This window comes from Centroberyx gerrardi, chromosome 24 (assembly GCF_048128805.1).
Source record: "Centroberyx gerrardi isolate f3 chromosome 24, fCenGer3.hap1.cur.20231027, whole genome shotgun sequence".
Taxonomy (NCBI): Eukaryota; Metazoa; Chordata; class Actinopteri; order Beryciformes; family Berycidae; genus Centroberyx; species Centroberyx gerrardi.
The window spans coordinates 8,879,400-8,899,691 of NC_136020.1; the positions used below are offsets into that span (position 1 = coordinate 8,879,400).

At 43.5% G+C, this 20,292-nt stretch overlaps 1 protein-coding gene across 2 annotated transcripts in view; it reads left to right on the forward strand.

Moving 5' to 3' along the window:
• The window catches only part of anks1b (ankyrin repeat and sterile alpha motif domain containing 1B), a 196,563-nt gene that overhangs the window by 42,622 nt on the left and 133,649 nt on the right, over window positions 1–20,292 (forward strand). For both annotated transcript variants that reach the window (XM_078282203.1, XM_078282204.1), the window contains exons 2-5: window positions 3,161–3,241; window positions 5,396–5,552; window positions 17,851–18,003; window positions 19,326–19,469. In XM_078282203.1, coding sequence (XP_078138329.1) covers window positions 3,161–3,241; window positions 5,396–5,552; window positions 17,851–18,003; window positions 19,326–19,469 — 535 coding nt within the window. The remainder of the gene's footprint in view (window positions 1–3,160; window positions 3,242–5,395; window positions 5,553–17,850; window positions 18,004–19,325; window positions 19,470–20,292) is intronic.

The following is a 20,292-nucleotide window of genomic DNA, read 5'->3' on the forward strand; positions in this document are numbered from 1 at the left end:
CGCTTGCTGGGTGTGTGCAGCGACACGCCGTAATGGGACGAAGGTGTCACAGAATGCAGAAAACACGTCACCTTGTGTTCTGCCTGCCACGGCGAGGCTCACACACACTCCCGACAGGCTTTACACATTCCCTTACAAAGTAGTGTTTTGTTTATGGAGGCTGTTTATGAAGGTTGCGCGAGAGGGCGTATGACTGCAGTGTTTGTGCATTAATGCGGTGTGTGTACGTGTGTGTGTGAGAGATAGATTGTGTTTGGGCGTGCAGCACGCCGCTCACATGAAGGGCTCTTTGTGAGGGAAGCGTTAATGAATTGGTGTACAGATTGGTTGTTTGAAGGTAATAGTACTTGCGTGTGTGTGTGTGTGTAAGTGTCTAAGGTCTGGTTGATTCAATAAACAATCATCAGATACAGAAAATAGCTTAAGGGAGAGTGTGGAACATTAGCTGGGTTTCCATCAGAGTATTTTTATGCAAATTATGATGTATTAAACTAGAAAGCCTGGATGGAAATGGCAGATTTTGTTACAAATGTCTGCAGCATCACAAAAGCGGTTTTGTGCTCGTTTGAGGCGGAAAAGGTTTTTGTTGATAAAGAAATGATGTGATAAATATTGATGGAAGCACATTTGTAGAGTAAACAAGGGTGCTAACTCTTTGTTGGTGCCTGGGTGGGGGGGGTTGTATGCATGACTGGAGTGAGCGAATCTACGGTGGTTTAAAAAACTCCACCTGTTACCACCAAACTGCTGTAGCTCAGTCTTGTTGGAACTAAGAGAATCACTGCTTTAGCCGCTGCAGTTACGAAACTAACAGGCTACTTCACGGTATGTGGATGCAAAGCGATTATTGGGTTCATTACAATATTGCCCAGTGCATTTCTTAGTTTTCATGTCTGGATGAAAGCATGAAATATGGCCAACAACTTAACCAATACTGATCAATTCTTGAAAGATTGTCCATTCCCAGCTGATGGAAACACACCTAATTCACATTTAAATTTTTGCACCGCTTCAAAAGTTTGCTTCAAATTTGCTGGATGGAAACAGCTGTCGACTGCACTCGTCTCTCTCTTTCTCTCTACCTCTAACTTTATCACACGTTCACTTCTTCTTCCTCCTCATGGTGAACCTGCTGTCACCGTCTCCCATCCTCTATCTGTCACTCTGCTCTCCCTAACAACCTATCCGACTTCCGACGGTTCTATAGGTCAGTGCTGAAAGGGGTCAGCAGAGCAGCACGATCAATACGCACACACACATGCACGCACACACACACACACACAGTGGTTCAGTGTGTACGGATCAACTGACCCAGCAGAACAAGCCTGTGCTGTCTCTCTGTCTCTGTCTCTTGTATTTGCCTTGTGTTTGAAATGTGCTATATAAATAAAGTTTGCCTTGCCTTGCCTTGCCTCTCTCCTGCCCTCTGCCCTGTGTGTGTGTGTGTGTGCATGTGTGTGTGTGTGAGTGAATGTGTGTATTTTGTTAGCGTGCATTCAGTTGTATATTTGTGCCCGTTGCCTTTGTGTTCATAATACTGTAATATAGTGTGTGTGTGTAGGATGCAGTTTCCAGGGTATTGTTTGGTCTATTTTAGGATGCATTATGTTGGTCCATCAGTCAAAGTGAATTCGACTAAATAAAGTACAGCTCCTCCCTCCTGCTTCCACATTTGTCCAAACCAATGTCAGTCCGCCTCAGGCCTGTCTAGACTTCACCAGACCTACGTCCTATTGATTGGTGAACACTGTGTTCTCTCTCTGTGTGTGTGTGTGTGTGTGTGTGTGCACGCCCACCCCAGACTACCACTTTAAATTCAGGTTTAGGTTTACGTGTGTGCAGGTAATGTGTGTGTGTGTGTGTGTGTGTGTGTGTGTGTGTGTGTGTGTGTGTGCACGCGCCCACCGCATAAAAGCTCTGACCTTGATCATTGTGTTGATGTCTGTCAAACCCAATGGATGTTCTGCTGCCTCCGCAACACTTGACTGTTTGCCAGCAGCCTGAGCTTGTTCAGACTGCCGAAAAGGAAAAATTCACCATAAGACACACACACACACACACACACAAAAGAAATCAATTTGATATAAAAAATTAAATCTAGGCTAATTCAAAATTCTTATTTTAAAGTACAGATGCTGTTATGTTACAAGGCAAAATTCACCCCGAAGCGTAGAATTCACCTGTTAAAAGGGAAATAAAATGAAAATTCTAATTAAAAATTGAAAGAAAGCATGAAAAGGAAGAATTCTTCTTTTAAGGTGGAGAGTCTGATAAACCTTGATAACACAGAATTCATAATTGTATTTTCATGATCTTTGATACTTTCACCTAATACTTTTCTAGAGAAAACCAGTCAACTAACTAAGGATACCTTTATAAAAAAGAAATGCTGTTTTTAATAGATGCTTTTTAGCACATTGGTCTTTGGAGATCATTATAAACACAAACATGTCTCAAACTGATCTTGAATCTACTGTCTTGCACTGTCCATTTGTCCTGTTGTCTTTATACCTCGTGTGACAATAGTATGTACTGTGAAACTCTTGAACCTCAGCTTTGCTTAACACAACCAACTGTATGGCCGTCTTTAATAATAGAAAAGGTACAATTTCTGGAAGTTTCCTGCTCGTTTTGATTCAGCCTTTCGGCCCGGAGCTGTTCAGAGAGAAATTCAGCTAATTAGTATTTTTCTCTGATGCGCTTGGAGGAGTTCATGTGAAAAAGAGAGGTCATATAATTATAGCCCTGGGAAAACCCTGGTCTGTGCGTATGTGTGTGAGAGAGTATGTGTGTTGGAGTGTGGGTTTATGTGTGTGTGCTGGTAGAGTGTGTGTGTGTGTGTGTGTGTGTGTTGTATGCCCACAGTTTGTGCCTAGCTGGCCGTCCTTGTGAGATTCTGTTTTATTTGCCTGCTCAGCCCTTTGCAAATACCAGAGTTGACCTCACTCACTTTCTTTAGATGCTTTTATGATGAAATAGGACTTAAACTCTCCTAGCCCTCCGTCCAAATGAGAAATTACGCTTCTCGCCCCGGGACTCAAGCGCATTAAAGCAAAATTGTTGTGAACTATGTGAAGACCCTCCAGCAATACACTTCCAACCCATGCTGAGCCCGTCGTTTAGGAAAACACGCCTGATGTATCTCTCTTTTTCTTCGCAGCATGTGGAAGGGCCTGAACGTCAACTGCACAGACAGTTCAGGATACACACCTCTACACCATGCCTCGCTCAACGGACACAGGTATGTGTGTGTGTGTGTGTGTGTGTGTGTGTGTGTGTGTGTGGGTGGGGAATAAGTAAGTGAGAGAGAATAGAAATAAAGGTGTATAAGGAAGCGAGAGAGTACGCACAAATGCACACTCATACAGCATGTACACCTGTAGATTCGTGTATATTGGTGTCGTGGAAAGCCTTGCATGTCCAATAAATCAACTAGTCAGGGGAAAAAGAAAAAAACGGATTTTCCCATTGATGCCTATTTCTGCCATCAGCTGAAGACCTTGTATCTCCAAAATATCAACTTTTCATGAGATAAAACCGTTTTTAGATTGGTGAACATGCGTTTTTCAGTTTGTCCAGTAAGTTTAAAAGGGTTTCATTTGCCTAAGGGTCGTAGAATTTTCTTAACCCATAGAGGACCATGTAATTCTTCAAATGAAGTGAAATCATGACAGTCACCAAAATTAGATTATGAGATTTGTCATGATGACAGCATGTTAAAACCTGCATTGACTTGGCACTAGGGTCATGAAATATTGTCTACTCATAGGCAACAAGTCAGGTGCCAATAACAGTGAAAATACTAAAATGCTGAAATTGGATACACAAGGTTTCCGTATGTGTTGTGTGTGTGTGTGTGTGTGTGTGCATGTGTGTGTTTGCGCATGAAAACACACAGTGTGCCGCAATGCAGCTTCCTCCGTTCACCTGGGCCTGCTGATAAATCCCTTACACAGTGTGGATTAGCGGCGGGCCTGACCGGTATCCCAGTTTAGCGGAACTGAAGGATTAGCGCTGTGTTTTGGGGGCAATTATGTGGATTTCCTCCTTTAGATCAACTGGAAAGGAGAGGAGGGAGAGAAAGAAAAATGCAGCCTCAGAGTGAAAATTAGGCCGCCAGTGTAATTCTGCAGAGGAGTGATTTAACGTTTAGGTGGCAAAGAAAATGGAGAGAACTGGCAATTAAAATACAGACTGGAGACACTTGGCGACAGCGCTGTAGTCAGAGATTTGTTATTGAGACTGGCTTTGAATCGTTTTTCAAATCATTTTAATTATTATGTGTGATTTTTTTTTTCACCCTACTAAAAAAAGCCTGTTTGGTAATCCATGCAGGCTGAATCTAACCACCAAGAACTTGAATATTCTCCTATTTGACACTGAGCTCCTCCCAATGTGATTTTCCTTCATAACTGCAATTTAAAAGCAGAGTAAATTATAGAAAAATCCAATAAATTATTGAAATTAACAATGCATTTCATTAAGTGTCTCAGTGCCACTTTCACCCCTGTTCCTGCGAGAGGCTTTGCCCTTCTCTCTCCTCTCTCCTTCCTCCGTTTCACTCTGACATTCTGAATGCAAATGAAGCGCCTCACCTTTCCTCTTCAGAGCGAGGTGACAACTTCAGCCGGAGACTTCTTAATATGAAACGATATCGCCAGGCGTTACCCCGTCCCCCGGCAGCAGCTAAATGAACACTCAGCAGAAAACCCGGCGCAGTGATTTGTCACTTTATCTGTTTATGTAATGGAGATTGCTTTATTAGAGGGCAACACGGAAGCAATTACATCCTCTATTCCAGCTCATCTCTAGTTGTTCTCCCTGCTTCCCTCCAGGCTGGGCGGTGTACTGAAAATGCACTGACACGATGTAATGAATCTCTCGCCAACCTGATTTTGCTCATGTCTGTATGTTCGGTAAAGTCTTCCCCTGCTGCTCGCACTGTGCTCTTGAAGAAAACTGCAGTATATAGTCACATCCGGTCCACGTACATCCGCCTCTTCTAGCCTTCTAGCGCTTTATTTAATAGCCTCACTATCCTACTGTTCTTGACTGTAGACAGTAAGAACTGACATGACTGCAAATGCTAAACCCGACTCAGGTAAGAACAATCCATTGAAATGAGTCCATTGAAATTAAGGAAGACCTAGTACCGAAAAACGATTCTGTGTCAATCATTTGGGCACATTTTGTCTTCAGCAAATGTGATGCTGAACAAAGCTAACAAAGTTAAGTGCAAACACTGTTGGAAAACGGCACAGACTATGAAAGCTGTTGAATGCAACCGATTTGTTTCCATATTTCCTTGCATTTTAATACGTTTAGCTGTCAGAGAGACATGACGCTAGCACTAAATGTGTACCGGGGTTATATTATGTGTGTGTCTCTCTGTCAGGGAGGTGGTACTGAAACTGCTGCAGTTCGAGGCGTCCACCAACGTGGCCGACAGTAAAGGCTGCTTCCCCCTGCATCTGGCCGCCTGGCGGGGAGACGTGGACATCGTCCGCATCCTCATCCACCACGGACACTCACACTGCCGCGTCAACCAACAGGTACACACCGCCATCATCACCGACATCACCTACATCACCATCTAAGCCTTCATCACCATCATCACTACCTGTAGATTCTTGATGGGTAGGAATTGGTGATGGAATAAGACTACTTCATGAATTTTGGATTTCATTAGGACTGAGAATACATAAATAAGAATGAAGTACAACAAGTACATACAAAAAACATGTATAACCATCACAGTCTGTCATGCTTTCAATCAGAAACTCAGTCATTTAGCTCACGGGGGCAAAAATGTCTCTTCAATCCAGCGGCGTAAACATATGCAAGGATAGTAGTGGAGAAAAAAGAGGCACCAGAGAGCAATACTTCCATTTTCAGTTTAGTCTTTTAAATCAGGGCTTTTTAAACTTTTTAATATCAAGGACCTCCAATTAGACCTACATTAGACCAGGAACCCCATTGTGAAAAGGTCTTTGTCCTTCAGTTTGAGGCTCATTAGAGGTTCAAGCCATGTATTGGCAAAAGTCCATCCTGCTGAAGCAAGACGCCGAATCCCTACCAGTTCAGGTATGCTGTTGTGTAGCTGACCTCTGACCTCTGACCTCTGACCTCCCTCTGGAGGAGGCAAGCAAAAATAGAATTCACCCACAGGAATCATTAAAGCATCACTAAAAATACATGTCTGGCCTACTGTAGGTGGGCAGAGTGAAAGCTCTGATCAGAATTCTGTCTGTCGTTGTGCTGCTAACTTCCAGCTAATGAAGCAATGCTGAAATTAAACCATCCTCATTTTGTCCCTGAACCATCGTGTTAAATGACTGATTAGATTTTGACTCCAGTTGGAAAGGGGGGAGGAAAATGTTTTGCTTGGTCTTATGTCTCCTGTATTCACATGAAGATCAGAATGCAGAAAGTGGGGCGTCTGAAGCCAGCGCTGCCACAGGTTGTCTCATTATGGCGCCCGTCCAGCAGAGCCGCTCCTTTACAGTTACCAGCGATCTGTTTGACAGCGCGGCGAGTGTTTCAGCTCCGGGAGCATTCAGCCCGCCACTGCTGTCATCTCTCATCAGCGAAAATGACCTCCTTCTCCTCGCTCTCTCTCTCGCTCTCTCTCTCTCTCTCTGTCTGTCTCCGCTCGCAGCATATTGATGATGTCACGGCTCATTGATGTGCTGTTTTTAAGATGTGCACAGGGCGTACGGGAAGAGGTGTTTAATCAAAAGTGTTGGCTAAAATGGTGATGACTAAGATGTCTTGTTTTTTCCCCCCTCTGCTTGAGCACCGGGGACGCCGGTGTCGTAACGGTTCCCTCCAGGTTATTGGACCGTTATTTACTCTTACCTAATAAGCACATTCTCCTCCGTAGCCATTAGCCAAATCGTTTCCCTCTGAGAGTCGTTAGAGCCTAATTGTTTGCGGTGATAAATGGTGTCCCCTGCCCCACAAATGAAGAGGTTCGTCAGCAGCAGGAGAAGGTAATTTTCTTTTTTACCCCGTCAATGATACGCAGAGCTGAGAGGGCTGCTGGGCGGTGCGGTGCAGGCAGCGTGAACACACACACAGTGGAAGGTGCTGATTGCTTCAGAAGACGCATAGATAATGAGTTCAGAGTGCAGAACACGTGTGTAGGTTTGTGTGTATGTGTGTATGTTCTTCTTCTTTACTTACAGGATAGAAAGATGAGGAAAATCCTTCAGAGGGATGACATTTTGAAGGTCTTCACGTCTACAAGTGGCTAGTTTAGGGTTAGGAGTTAGGTTTAGGGTTAAGGTTAGAGTTAGTATCTCTGCCTCTTCTACGATGGATTTCTCCCTGTATGATTGTTGAACGTCTCTTGGTGCAAAATGGCAGCTCTAGAAAGAAGCCCATCGCTCTTTGATTCTGAGAGACTGACACCAAAACCTGACGTTTACCGCTGTTGATGTTTTTGATCTCTGAAAACTTCTCCAGTATCAAACTCCATTGTAGCTGCGCTGGAAATATCTCAAGGTGATGTCACGATGTGTATGCTTTGCCAGTGACCTGCGGGAATAAGAAAAAAACACCACCAAACATCAAAATGGACCCAGAAATACAAAGTGCATCGCTAAAAGCTGCATTTTAACAGTGTTTTAGGATGGATTGCAGTGGTTAGGGTTAAGGTCTTCACATGTGTAGTAATACAAACGTGTGTATGTGTGTTTATACTATAAATACACATGTGCAAGTGCCTACATTTGTAGTTTTGCATCGTCAGTGCGAGTGTACAGTTGTCCACAGGTTGCAGGCATAAATCTGAGAGAAAGATTTATGGAGTGTTTGTGTGTTTACGATGCCCCGGCTCCATATTTCCCCTCTGTCTGTCTGTCTGCAGGAGAGAGCAGGGCCTGCATACATTAGTCAGCGTGATATACTGAGTCCCCCACACATATACACACATCATCTAGACTTACAGCGGCAAGCCGTCGGCTGCACATTACCCCATTCTCAACGATATTACTCTGCCCACGCGCACCATTACTCGTGTCAGAGGTCGAGTGTGTGTGAGTGTGTATCTGCGTATCTGTGTGTGTGTTTACAGCTCAGTTTTATCGGGTGGATCAGGAGGGCCGCACGCTTCGTCTAAATGTTTGCTCTTTTGTAGCCAGTGAGGGAGAGATCAGACGGCGGAGAAACACAACGTTTGCGCTCAGCTATATACAGCAGGTGACAAATAGGAGGAGGGAGCTGTAATGAGTACAAAAGGTACGGTAAGCAGAAAGAAAAATGGGAGAGACTGAGAGAGAGAGAGAGAGAGAGAGAGAGAGAGGTAGTGGAAGTGTGTAGGTGCGCCAGTTCCATGCTGCATCCAATAGAGGATTATTTGAGGTTAGTTGCAGTTATTAGTTGGCGGTAAACCAGTTCCAGCCCACCGTTTACTGCCTAATTGGTCCCAGTAGCTCCCATTCACAGCTGTTTATGTTTGCTGTGGGAGCGTGTGTGTGTGTGTGTGTGTGTGTGTGTGTGTGTACAAGAGAGGCGGGGGCTGACTGACTGGTGAAGATGATTATACATACTGTTTGTGCGACAGTGAAGGATAGTGAAAGATTGCTTGTTTACCCAAGGCTTGCACTGTGCTTACGGGGCCAAGCACGTGTTTTCAGGGCTGAGGTGTTGTTTGCAGCGATCGCTCGGTGTTTGTGTATTTGCACCTGTGCGTTTGTGTGGGGCAGGTTTTTATGTTCTTAAAAGCACATTGAACAGGGATAGAAGGGAGAGACAGGCAGTAAAAGAGACTGACTATTTAGCCTGTGTGTGTGTTAAGCACTGAGCATGTTTCAAAGTGTTGACCATACATACCAGACACATGGATCCTATCTATTACACTATAAAACCCCAGGCATTTATTGGCAGCCCACATAGCTCCTTCATACTGTATTTCCATGCAATGACATATGACATATACAAGTCCAATGGCAGAAAATCAACACAGTGTCCCAATCAATTTAAAGTATAATGTAAGTATAGTTTTAATTTTACGGACAGATTAAGGACAGATACAACCACAATGTTAAAGATTAGCCACTGTACAAGTTCCACTTTATTTTTTAAGTTTAAAAAAAAAAATTTCAGCCATCAGAAATTTCAAGAAAATGCATATGTAACTACAGAAGTTGGTTGAGACAGTTTTATGTTAAAATGTACTCACTTTGTTCTACTGTATAGCATTTAAGGAAGAATGGTCTGCAGTGTTAATTCAGAATGGATGCAGGATAAATGCATTAACATTATGTGGTACCACAGGTTGGTACATATCCATTAGGTGCTCATCCTTAGAGGCTTTCTGGCACCGGGAATTGAACCAGCAACCCTTTGAATACCAGGCAACTTCTTCTTCTTGAGTATGTTGATTGAGTAACGGTGAGATATTTTCCCTCACTGTACTCGCCAAGGCTTAATTGAAGCTGTACTGAAAAGTTGTTTTGCTTGTGCGTGACCCTGGTGGTCTGTGGGTCAGCTGGGTCTTCCAGCCTGTTTGTCCCAGTGAAGTAGAGCAGATGTGGTCTATGTGTGGGAACCAGCACACAACTTCTGGGCCTTCTTCTATACAGGGCCTCTATAAGAATCAACATGAGGGTGATTCTCTCTGTGTGTGTGTGTGTGTGTGTGTGTGTGTGTGTGTGTGTGTGTGAGTGACTAGGTCGAATATGTCCCCCTGTGCTGCAGACACATCCCAGGAATGTTTTCTTTTCCACTAACAGGAGGACGAAAGGTTACGCCATTCCCTCTCTCCACCCCTCTCTCTCTCTCTCTCTCTCTCTCTCTCTCTCTCTCTCTCTCTCTCTCTCTCTATCTCTCTCTGTCTCTCTCTCTCTCTCTATCTCTCTCTCTCTATCTCTCTCTCTCTCTTGGAAGGTCATCAGAGAGGGGCGAGAGTAAGAGAGAGAAAGAGATTAGAAAGGACAGCGCATGTTGGTTGTGAATGAAGAGCGAATGCCAGTGTGTTTCAAGTGTTTTGTGTGTTTTTGTGTGTGTGTGTGTGTGTGTATATGCATTTGCTAATATTTCCTGCAGCCCTTGGCCCAGGTGCAGCAAGGCCTCCTGGGAGCCTAGAGACTGTGTGAAGTAAGGCGTATAGGTGAAAGGGCAGGAGGTCGCTGCCTGCTGTGTGTGTTTGTGTGCGTTTTTGCGCCGGTGTCTTTCTACTTTTGTGCGTGTGTGTTTTCATCTCGCGCTTTCGGTGGTTCCCGTGCGCGCTCATGCACACGTGTTGCTGCCACACTTGTAAACGAAACCATATGTTTCCTGACGGAGAATGCTTCGATGTGTGAACGCGTCCTCTCTGAACTACCGCCACTAGGAGAAGCCGCCCTGGGAAAAGCCCTGCTTCAGCATCAGTCACCGCCGTGCCAACTGTTGGCAAAACACACAGAGACACACTGAGCCATAGGATGTTTTCTTATGAGTCGCTCTATTTCAAAAATGTTATGTCATGTGTTTTCCACAGCCTGACGCCGCTCTGTAGCCAGTGGGCGTCCTAATTAAAGTTCTCTACAAGAAGATGGATTCATCTCGCCATATGTCAAAACATATTACAACCCTGAGTGATTATTGCAAGCTGAGAGGAGTGTGTGTGTGTGTGTGTGTGTGTGTGTGTATTGTAGGCAAGGAGGGAATATTGAGACAGAGTAATGTTGCAGTATTTTCCCTCATGATATTCTGACAGTATACTGGAATGTAATGTGATACTTTACTGATCCCAGTAGGGAAATTCTCCTTTAGCTTTAGTTGATAGAGTGCTTGAAAGTCTCAAACATCTAGCATTTCATTTAGTAATTGATTTGTGTCTTTTTACACTTAAAGGTCCCATTATTCATTGTTCATGATTTTGTTTTCAAATATACTATGGCTAAGAATAAGAATAATGTCCTTGATATTTTGCAAATTAATGTAGTTTAGTTAAAAGGATTTTTATTGAATGAATTTGAATTAAAACCATCAGTTGTGATGTGTTGACTGGAGTTAGTCCGAAACTGCCTGTAAAAAAGGATGAAGATGTAACCACTCAAACAAAAGCTTGAATCCCTATAATAGGGCCCTTTTTTTTTGCGACCAAATGTTTATTGAAATGAAAACACACAATTTACAACCAAAAGCACAACTTGTTTGAGTTTAACAACAATAACAGAGGTACATACTTGAAAAATAATAAATAATTAATTAGAATAAAATAAAATAAATCAATTTATAACAAATGCAATGATATTATAATTTACATACATAAAATCCACAAGGAACCAAATGCACAAGGTAAACAATAAGTAATAATACAACACAAAAGAGAAGAGAGCATAATAGGGCCCCTTTAAGTGTAATTGGTTTTAACCTTGTATTGCCTTAAGGGATCTTGTAACGTTTTACTGCAGTCAATAAAACAACAGTAAAAAACAACAACAAAAGAACAATATAATCACAGTGTGAAAATCACAATACTTGTAAAGCAAAGTGTTTAGAAGTATCATCATGATTCTGTGTACTGTGAGCTTTCCCACCGCTATCTACTATCATGTGCAACTTCATCATGTTTGTAGGTGCTGGCAAGGATGTGTATGCATTTGCATATAAACAGTGTGTGTGTGTGTGTGTGTGTGTGTGTGTGTGTGTGTGTATCTGTTTCTCGGCCTCCCCCTCTGTGTTGTATGCCAGGGAGCGTGAGAGATGGGTCAATTGGCTGTGAAGTGTTAGACACTGGAGAGCTGCTCTCTTCCCTTTCGTACCCTCTCTCTCTCTCTCTCTCTCTCTCTCTCTCTCTCTCTCGCCCTCCCCCCTCCGTCTGTCCTTTCCTTCCTGTTCCTCTCATCTCTTTCTCTTATCTTTTCGCTCGTCTTTTCGCATCCACTCTTCACTCTTCTTGGCCCCGGGTATACTCCTTCACTCTCTCTTAATAAGTGCTCCTTTTTTCTTCTCCATCTCTCCCTCACGGCTTTTCCATCTCACCCCAGCTTCTTTACCCATGACAGTTTCTCTTTTTCTCAGCTTGAGCCTTTTAACCCTGGAAAGAGAGGCAAGAAAGTGTGAGGGGACTTATCCTTGTCTTCTCTATCCTGCTTTTTCTCTTTCCACCTTTCTTTCTATATATATATATATATTCATATATCAGCAGGGATGTGGTGAAGGGGAAAACCCACATAAACTTCTTGCTTGCCTTTTTCTTTGCAGAATAGAGTTTACCCACCTTTTCAGGCTGAGTCTTTATGAGCACAGTTGATAGTATGCATCATAGTAAGTAGCATCAAACTGATATAGGTTATATGAGGATAGGGTTTTTTAAGGAAGGAATAATTAATTACTGCTTTGTTGAAAACATAATTGTTTTGTTTTGTTTATATTGGTGGTTGTGATGCCTTATGATGATCACCACTACATTACTGTTTATAAGATAACGTGAATAAAACGGTACGTGAAAACATCAACAAGCAGTAGCATAGGATATCACATCATGCACGCACCATCATGGGATAAAAAACACATAATAAACGTGTGTTTTGTATGTTTTTTGTAAGTGTATGTGTTGTGTTTTATGTGTGTGATCTATAAATAGAGAGATAGATCCACATAATAGAAGACAAGAATGACAAGAGTGTAACGGAGAGAGAACGATCTTTCTTTCACCTTGTCTGTCTAGTCTTTTTCATTCTCCATTTATTTACCTAGTCCCCCCCCCGGGCGCTGGCCTAAGCCGGTGGGATTATGAGGCGCTGTAATGTGGAGCGAGCTCATATTGCATATCAGTCCATCAGCGTTAACACAGCGTGTGTTCAAACAAATACCTCTCCGCTTTACCCGCCCCGGCTTCATTTCAGCACCGGCCCGTCTGATAAGGCTCACCTATTTGCATGGATGTCGCTGTTTGTTTAGACCGACGCGGATGAACTTAGATAGCGCTGATAGTGTTTGCCGTGGGATGTGGTGTGTGTGTGTGTGTGTGTGAGAGAGAGAGAGAGAGAGACAGAAAATGTACTAGTGGAGGACAAGATATGAATACTTTGTTTCTTGGGTCCAGAACGGAGGAGATACTGCATGTATGCTTTACCATAAACAAAATGGTAACAAATGGCTCATAAAGCATTAACAAGACCGTTCCACTGTCTGACACACACCGATACTTTTCATTACACGGCCCCCATATATTTCTGACCATTAACTGTGTATCGGCGCCCGACGCCGAGAGACGAGCGCTGACAGCCATTTGTATGGGCATGTCAATAATGTGCTGCTATGCCTATTGATGTGGCATCAGTAGATGGCTGTTGCTCAGAGCCCAATCAGCAACAATACGCCGGGCGCTAGATGATATCGGAAAGCTGTCAGAGGCAGCGTAATGGAAATATATAGCCTCCTTTGAGAACATGGAGGAAGGATTTTCTCCCCTTCTCCCCCTCTCTCTCTCTCCCTCTATCTCTCTCGCTCTATCACTCCGTCTCTCTCTGTTCATCTCTCTCTCTCTCTCTCTTTCTGTCTGTCTGTCAGGGAATTGCGTTCTCCCTATCTTAAGCTGTCTGTGTGAGGCGTAAGGGATTGGACTGACAAAGCTTTATTGTTCGTTAAAGGCGGCAGAGACAGAATGGGTCCGCAGCAGCCTCCACGATGGCTACAATCTTCGTCCCGGCTCTTATCATAGCCGAGTCGAGCTTTGTCAATGAGCATTTGTGCCAGTATGTGTATGTGTATGTGTGTGTGTGGGATTGCTTTACTTTGCATTACTTTTGCATGCACATTTGGTGTTAAATCTCTCTAAACACACAAAATGTGCTGATTATCACACTGTGTTGTTGCCCTCTGTTCTCAGGTGCTCTTGCATTTAACCTACAACAGATCAATAATCTATTTTGCAGACGTTACCTTCATATCCTACACTTAACACTGTTAGAAGCAGAAGATGGCTGATTGGGCCACCTTGATTGTGGTTTTGAACATGATAGAAGCGTGTTACACTGTGGTGAAGACAGTATATAGATTAAATAAGATGTAAATTCAATGATTGCTGTGGGGGGAACAGAGTCGTTGCAGCAGAAAATAGTAATACAGCAAAAAAAAAAGTAGAATATTCATGTAGGAATAGAGCAAATAGGAGGTATTAAACATAATTCAACCAGCAATCACATCAGTAGACTGTATTAATAGAAATAAAAGTATGATGTATGTGAATTAGAGCATGTATGAGTGTGTTATTGTTGTGGTTACAGTACAGTAGACCTGCAGTCAGACCTGCTGTGTTCCAGTATGGAAGGTTCCACTCTGCCACGAATGGAGGGGTGTGCAGTCCAGGGGGAAAACCGAGGGATCTGATTGGCTGCTGAAGGAAAGCTCTCAAGCACGCTGCCCTGTTATTGCCTCTGGATCATGTTTGCGTGTGCGTGTGTGTGTGTGTGTGTGTGTGTGTGTGTGTGGTGTTTGAGGGTGTGTGTCTACATAGAGGGGCTGTTTCCTTCTCTCATGCGCACATACAGTATCTCTCCATCTCTCTCGCTCACTGCCGGGAGGGGTAAATGAAAGAGGGGATGGGAGAGAGAGAGAGAGAGAGAGAGGGGTGGGGTGTGACTCTGGGGAGAAAGAGAGTAAGAAAAGCCATGAGATGAGAGATGAGCAGGGTTTCCACTGGTCATGGAATTTTGGAATTTTGGAAGTTTGATTCCAGACAAGGACAGTCAGGGAATTTGATCAGTTCTCTTGGGAGAAAAGGGGAATATCAGGGAACTTTACACTCTACAGGAATATACCACAATGTATTTTTATTTCACACATTCATTGCAATAGATGGTGGTTTTCAGCTGTTTCATGAAATGAGCACACACTCTGAAACGCAGATTACGCAGATTTGAAATGAATAATGTGAAGATTACGTTCCTCCATCACAAAAGGATTATGTGATAACAGCACAAATTGGACATGAAATTTTCATCACATGAGAAGCTTAGCTAACAGTTGAGTTTAAGCAAGTTAAATAGCTTTGGTTAAGGTTAGGTTTTGGTCATGGTTAAATAAGAAAAACTTGCTGACCCTAACCCGTCTGCCACTCTTACCTCCCTCACTCTCCACTGTGCAGCTTCAGTGTCAAACTACTGTCTGTTTCTGCTGCATTTCTCTTCTACATAATCCTTTCGTGGTGAGAAAACATATTTCTCCCTTTTTTTTTGTGCACTTTTGAAAACATTTCACAAAATTTCACAAGACCAGGCTGGTTTTTATACAATGTATGGCCACTTCCCCCCAGTAAGCCCAACTGTAGCTGCAACCAGACTGTGTTGTAAGCCTTTGCAACTTTTCTAACTTGAAAAACAACATTAACAAACCAGGAAAGAATAACATTTTCAGGTCACAGAAGCGCTCCGACTTCGTTATGGAAAGTCGTGCAAAAGTCATGGAAATAGGGCTGCGGTGGGAACCGTGAATGAGACAGATTTAGGGAGATACAGGGAGAGATTGATGTGTCTGATTTGTTCAAGTTCAGGTTTTTTGTGGGACAAAATCCACGCTCTCTCTTCCCGAACAATTCCTCTACTCACCCATCCCCCCCCCCTCTCTCTCTGCCCTCCCCCTCTCTCCTTCTCTCCCTCCTCTGTTCTCTCAAAGTTGCATCACCTAGTATTACATTTCAGCCACTTACTCAAAATGTAGGGTTTACTCTTGGCCAAACACCAGCAACATACACACACACACACATACACACCTACACACACACACACACACACACACACACAAATGATTATTTTCCGACTCAGTACCCTGTTTCTTTCCATTCTCCCCATTGATATCATCCATAGAAGCCTGATGCATATACAGTAGGCAGCGTGTGTGTGTGTGTGTGTGTGTGTGTGTGTGTGTGTGTGTGTTTGTGTGTGTGCGCATTTGTGTGTCTATACCCTTATGGTGGCTTGATTGTCACACATACACAAACACACACACAGACTTGTGAACACACACAGACTTCATCCTTGTGGGTCTCTCTCTCTCTCTCTCTCTCTCTCTCTCTCTTTCTTTCTCTCTCCCTCCCTCCCTCCCCCAGCATGGCTATCCATCATGTCTCTCTCCTCCCTGTGTCCCTCTACCCAGTTTTCCAGTCATTACAGGGCCGTTTCTACCAGGAGCTGTGGGGCCCCAGGGACCACCGGCACTGTTCTCGACCTGACAGGGGCCCTCAGGGGACCAGAAAGTGGCCTCAGTTCCTCCGAACACGAGAGCCGCCCAAGTTCAGAACAACCATTAATACACACACACTTCTCCCCAAGTCATTTCGGGCCAGTACGTCACCCAAAATCACCCGTACCGTGACTTTGTGTGCACATATGGTTTTATAAGAGGTGTGAGTGAATTTGATGTACATGATCGTTGGTGTTAGGGTCAAACGGGGCGCAATATTTCCACACAATTGAACATTTGAAGTGATTTGTTAAGTGTTGATGGTCCCAGTGTTGCCACATATCTCACTCCCTGACCTGCTGGATTTACTTCAGTTCAATTCAATAAACTTTATTTACAGCGCCTCTGCAGGGCATGGCAGGCCGAAGAAAATATTAAATCAGCAACTGATGCTAAACATGAAAACAGTTTTCGGTGCATGAAAACTGTAACCAAGACAGAGGCAGATATCTCATCTATCCTTGGACTCTCTAGATCTGTTTTTTCTAATCTATGACTTCTTTAACATGCGTCCTGGATTATATTCAGATGGAGCAAAAACTTCATAAAATCCATGTGTAAATGCACCCAAGACACATTACAGATCCATCATCCAAACCAGTTCCAGAGGTGGTCAAAGACGCATTTGGCCACATTATCAACACATTTTAAATGCAATCTGTCACCAGTAAGAGTCAAACAGGTGGCAGGCAGCTCGATAGTAACATATTTGTCAAAAATGGATTTTCAGGATACTTGTGGATGTGGAAAAAATAAAATGAGGTGTTTACTGTCAACTGTAAAGGACGTAAATATTATGAGAGGAAGTGATGTGTTGCTATTTGGAGAAACAGCTACTGTTAGTCCTGAGCAGGGATGTTATGGAGGGTAAACCCACCTGAAATACAGTTTACCCACCTTTTTATGCTGATATAAATCTATCTATAATCTATAATAAGTACTACCCAATTGATGTAAGTTGCATGGTAATAAGGTCTTTTTAAGAAGACAAAACCTGGCTCTGAATAGGCAGATTGACCAGCTGAAGGGAACCTGACATGATTCTTGATCAATGAGCCTAGAGAAAAGTGTCTGAACAAGAAGGCCCAGAGGGTTTGAGGAAAACGTTGGGGCTTCAGTCATCGCTTCCATTACACAGACGGGAAGCAGTAGATTTCCCCTGACAGCTGTCACAGACCTGGACATGGTTCTGGAATGTGTGCATGCAGTGTGATATATTGACCGAGACGTGTGTGTGGTATAATGTCTGTGGAGAATCCCACTTTGTGCCTGTGTTTCGATACAAATGCTAACCTATTTTCCTTTTCCTTCTTCTCTTCCTTTATCCCCTTTTGACTCCCATTCACCCTACTTCTAAATCTCCGCCTTCATCCACTCCTATTCCTCTCTTTCTCACCCCTCTCTCTCCCCGTACCTTCGCTCTTTTTTCCTTCCGCTGCCTCCCGTCCCTCTAATCCTCTCATTTCTTCCATCCCCTGCCTTTCTTCTTCACTCTCTTGACCTTCTCCGCTGCCTCCCTCCATCCCTCCCTCCTTCCCTTGTCATGTTTTTTCGCCTCGCTTCCTCTCCTCACTCCCGTGATCTCTACATCCCTTCCTACCATTTCTCCGTCCCTCTGTCCTCCCTTTCCTTTCTCCATCCCCTCCCTCCCTCCCTCCTTCCGCCCCTCCATAGAACCATGAGAGGGAAACGGCCCTCCACTGCGCGGCCCAGTACGGTCACTCGGAGGTGGTGTCGGTGTTGCTGCAGGAGCTGACCGACCCCACCATGAGGAACAGCCGGCAGGAGACGCCTCTCGACCTGGCAGCGCTGTATGGACGACTGCAGGTCAGGGGGAGCAAGGACTTTGATTCCAAAATGCCATTCAGTATATCCATTTTGTAAAAAAAAACAAAAAACAACTCTAGAACTGAAATATCTCAGCTTTCAGAATGCCAATGCCTCAAACCATTTTCTGTCCCTTTTCGAGTGTTAATATCGCTAAAATACAGTGGATCCAGTCTGTAAAAGCGTCATTATTTTGTCGACTAAGGGTTTCATTTACTTGCCCCTTTTAAAAATAATCATAACTTGTTTTCATTTTGTGCTTTTAGTCATTTAAGAGTAGGTGTCACTTTGTTTTCAGTATGGTGGATATGTGATGGAATGAAACTTCCAACACACACTACACAGGCAGGCAGCAACATAGGACACTGTTAAAACAAGTACACATTTTTAGAACTGGGACTCTACCTTTTTGTCAAAACTGCGACAAAAGGTACAAGAATAAACACACACACACACACACACACACACACAGAGGCATACAGACACAATCTCACTCTCTCTCTCTACTAAGGTAGTGAGTAATTACAGTCAAGCCATACAGGTTTGTCTGAGTGTAAATGAATAATTTATGAAAGCAGCACTCTCTCTCTCTCTCTCTCTCTCTATGAATAATAATGAGGGGAAATCCCTATGGTGGAACCTGCTGCTGTGTGGGGAGATAGCTAACACGGGGCAAAAGTTTAATATAAACACACACACACACACACACACACACACACACACACACACACACACACACACACACACACACACTCACTCACATATTAAAGGAATACACCAAGTTCTCGAGAGATTGGCCCATTGTTCAACTTACCCGTTAGTGATGAGAACATGAACACCACCAACACGAAGTGAGAGATGCGCCACTTACTCGAAACACAACCTGTCTTGAGGCAGCATTGCATTCTGGTCTATTGAGGCTACTGTCAGTGGAGAAACTGGTCTCTCTCCTCTTCTACGATGGATTTCTCCCTGTATGATTGTTGAATGTCGGTGCAAAATAGCGGCTCTAGAAAGAAGCCCTCGCTCTTTGATTTTGAGGAACTGACACCAAAACTTGACATTTACAGTTGATGTTTTAGACAGCAGTCTCCTATCAAACTGAAATATCTTGACGTGTTGTCACATTGACTACATCCACAGGAATAACAAAAATACACCACCAAACAACAAAGTAGACCCAGAAATGTAACTTACATCAGCAATCGCTGTTTTTAACAGAGTTAAACTGTTTTTTCTCTAACAGGTAAGTTGGCTAACGGGCCAATCTCCCCAAAACTTGTTGCATTGTCACTGACATTCACCTGTCTCTTTGTGCCCAGGTGGTGCGCATGTTGGTGAGCGCCCACCCAAACCTAATGACCAGCCACACTCGGCGACACACTCCCCTTCACCTGGCCGCACGCAACGGACACCACACCACCGTCCAGACGCTGCTGGACGCCGGCATGGACGTCAACTGTGTGGTGAGAAAAACAACATTAAAGTTAAAAGTTAAAGTTTTCTTTTCTCAACCTCCATCGGCGAATTGCACCAACATCGACAGCTTTCTGGCACGGCTTACAATAAGACAGAAATATAAAAGTCACATTTTCATAATAGAATGACTAAGCTAGCTGATTAGGGCAGAGATCCAACAGAAACGTCTAGAGAAGAGGGAATATATCAGCATTGAAAATAATACTGCTTTATCGTTTGATTTTGAATGAAATGTGCTGGGATGCCAGTCTCTCATTCATAGCACTGTTCTCCATCTTTGAGCAGTTGAAAATGCGAGGTGTGTGTGTGTGTGTGTGTGTGTGTGTGTGTGTTCTAAAACAGTATGGGCCGGAAAGTGAGTTTTGAAAGCCAGAAATCTCAGCACCAGGCCAAGTAATGGTTGAGTCATTGGTATTGATCAACAACCCTGTCCACCCCCCCTGCAGATATATTATGATCATTTTGTGCTATAGGACAGTAAGAATCTTACTTAATGTCCCTTTAACACTCAATCCTACGCCAAATGACTTGCTAAGATGGATATTTCATTCCCTTGACAGTGTAAGGATTGTCTGCCCATGTAGGGAGCAGGATTTGTCTCCCTATCTTCTCTGCATCGGTCCTTACTTGCCAACCAGAATTGACCCATGCTCTGCACTTAGCAGCCAATATCAATAGGTTTGTAGAGCGCTGATGTATGTATTGCCTGATCTGACTTATTGTGAAGCAGGGATTTATTGCTACAGATACCAGCTTCAGTGAGATTAAAACCATCATTAGTTAGTTATTAGTGAAATTTAAAAATCAGTG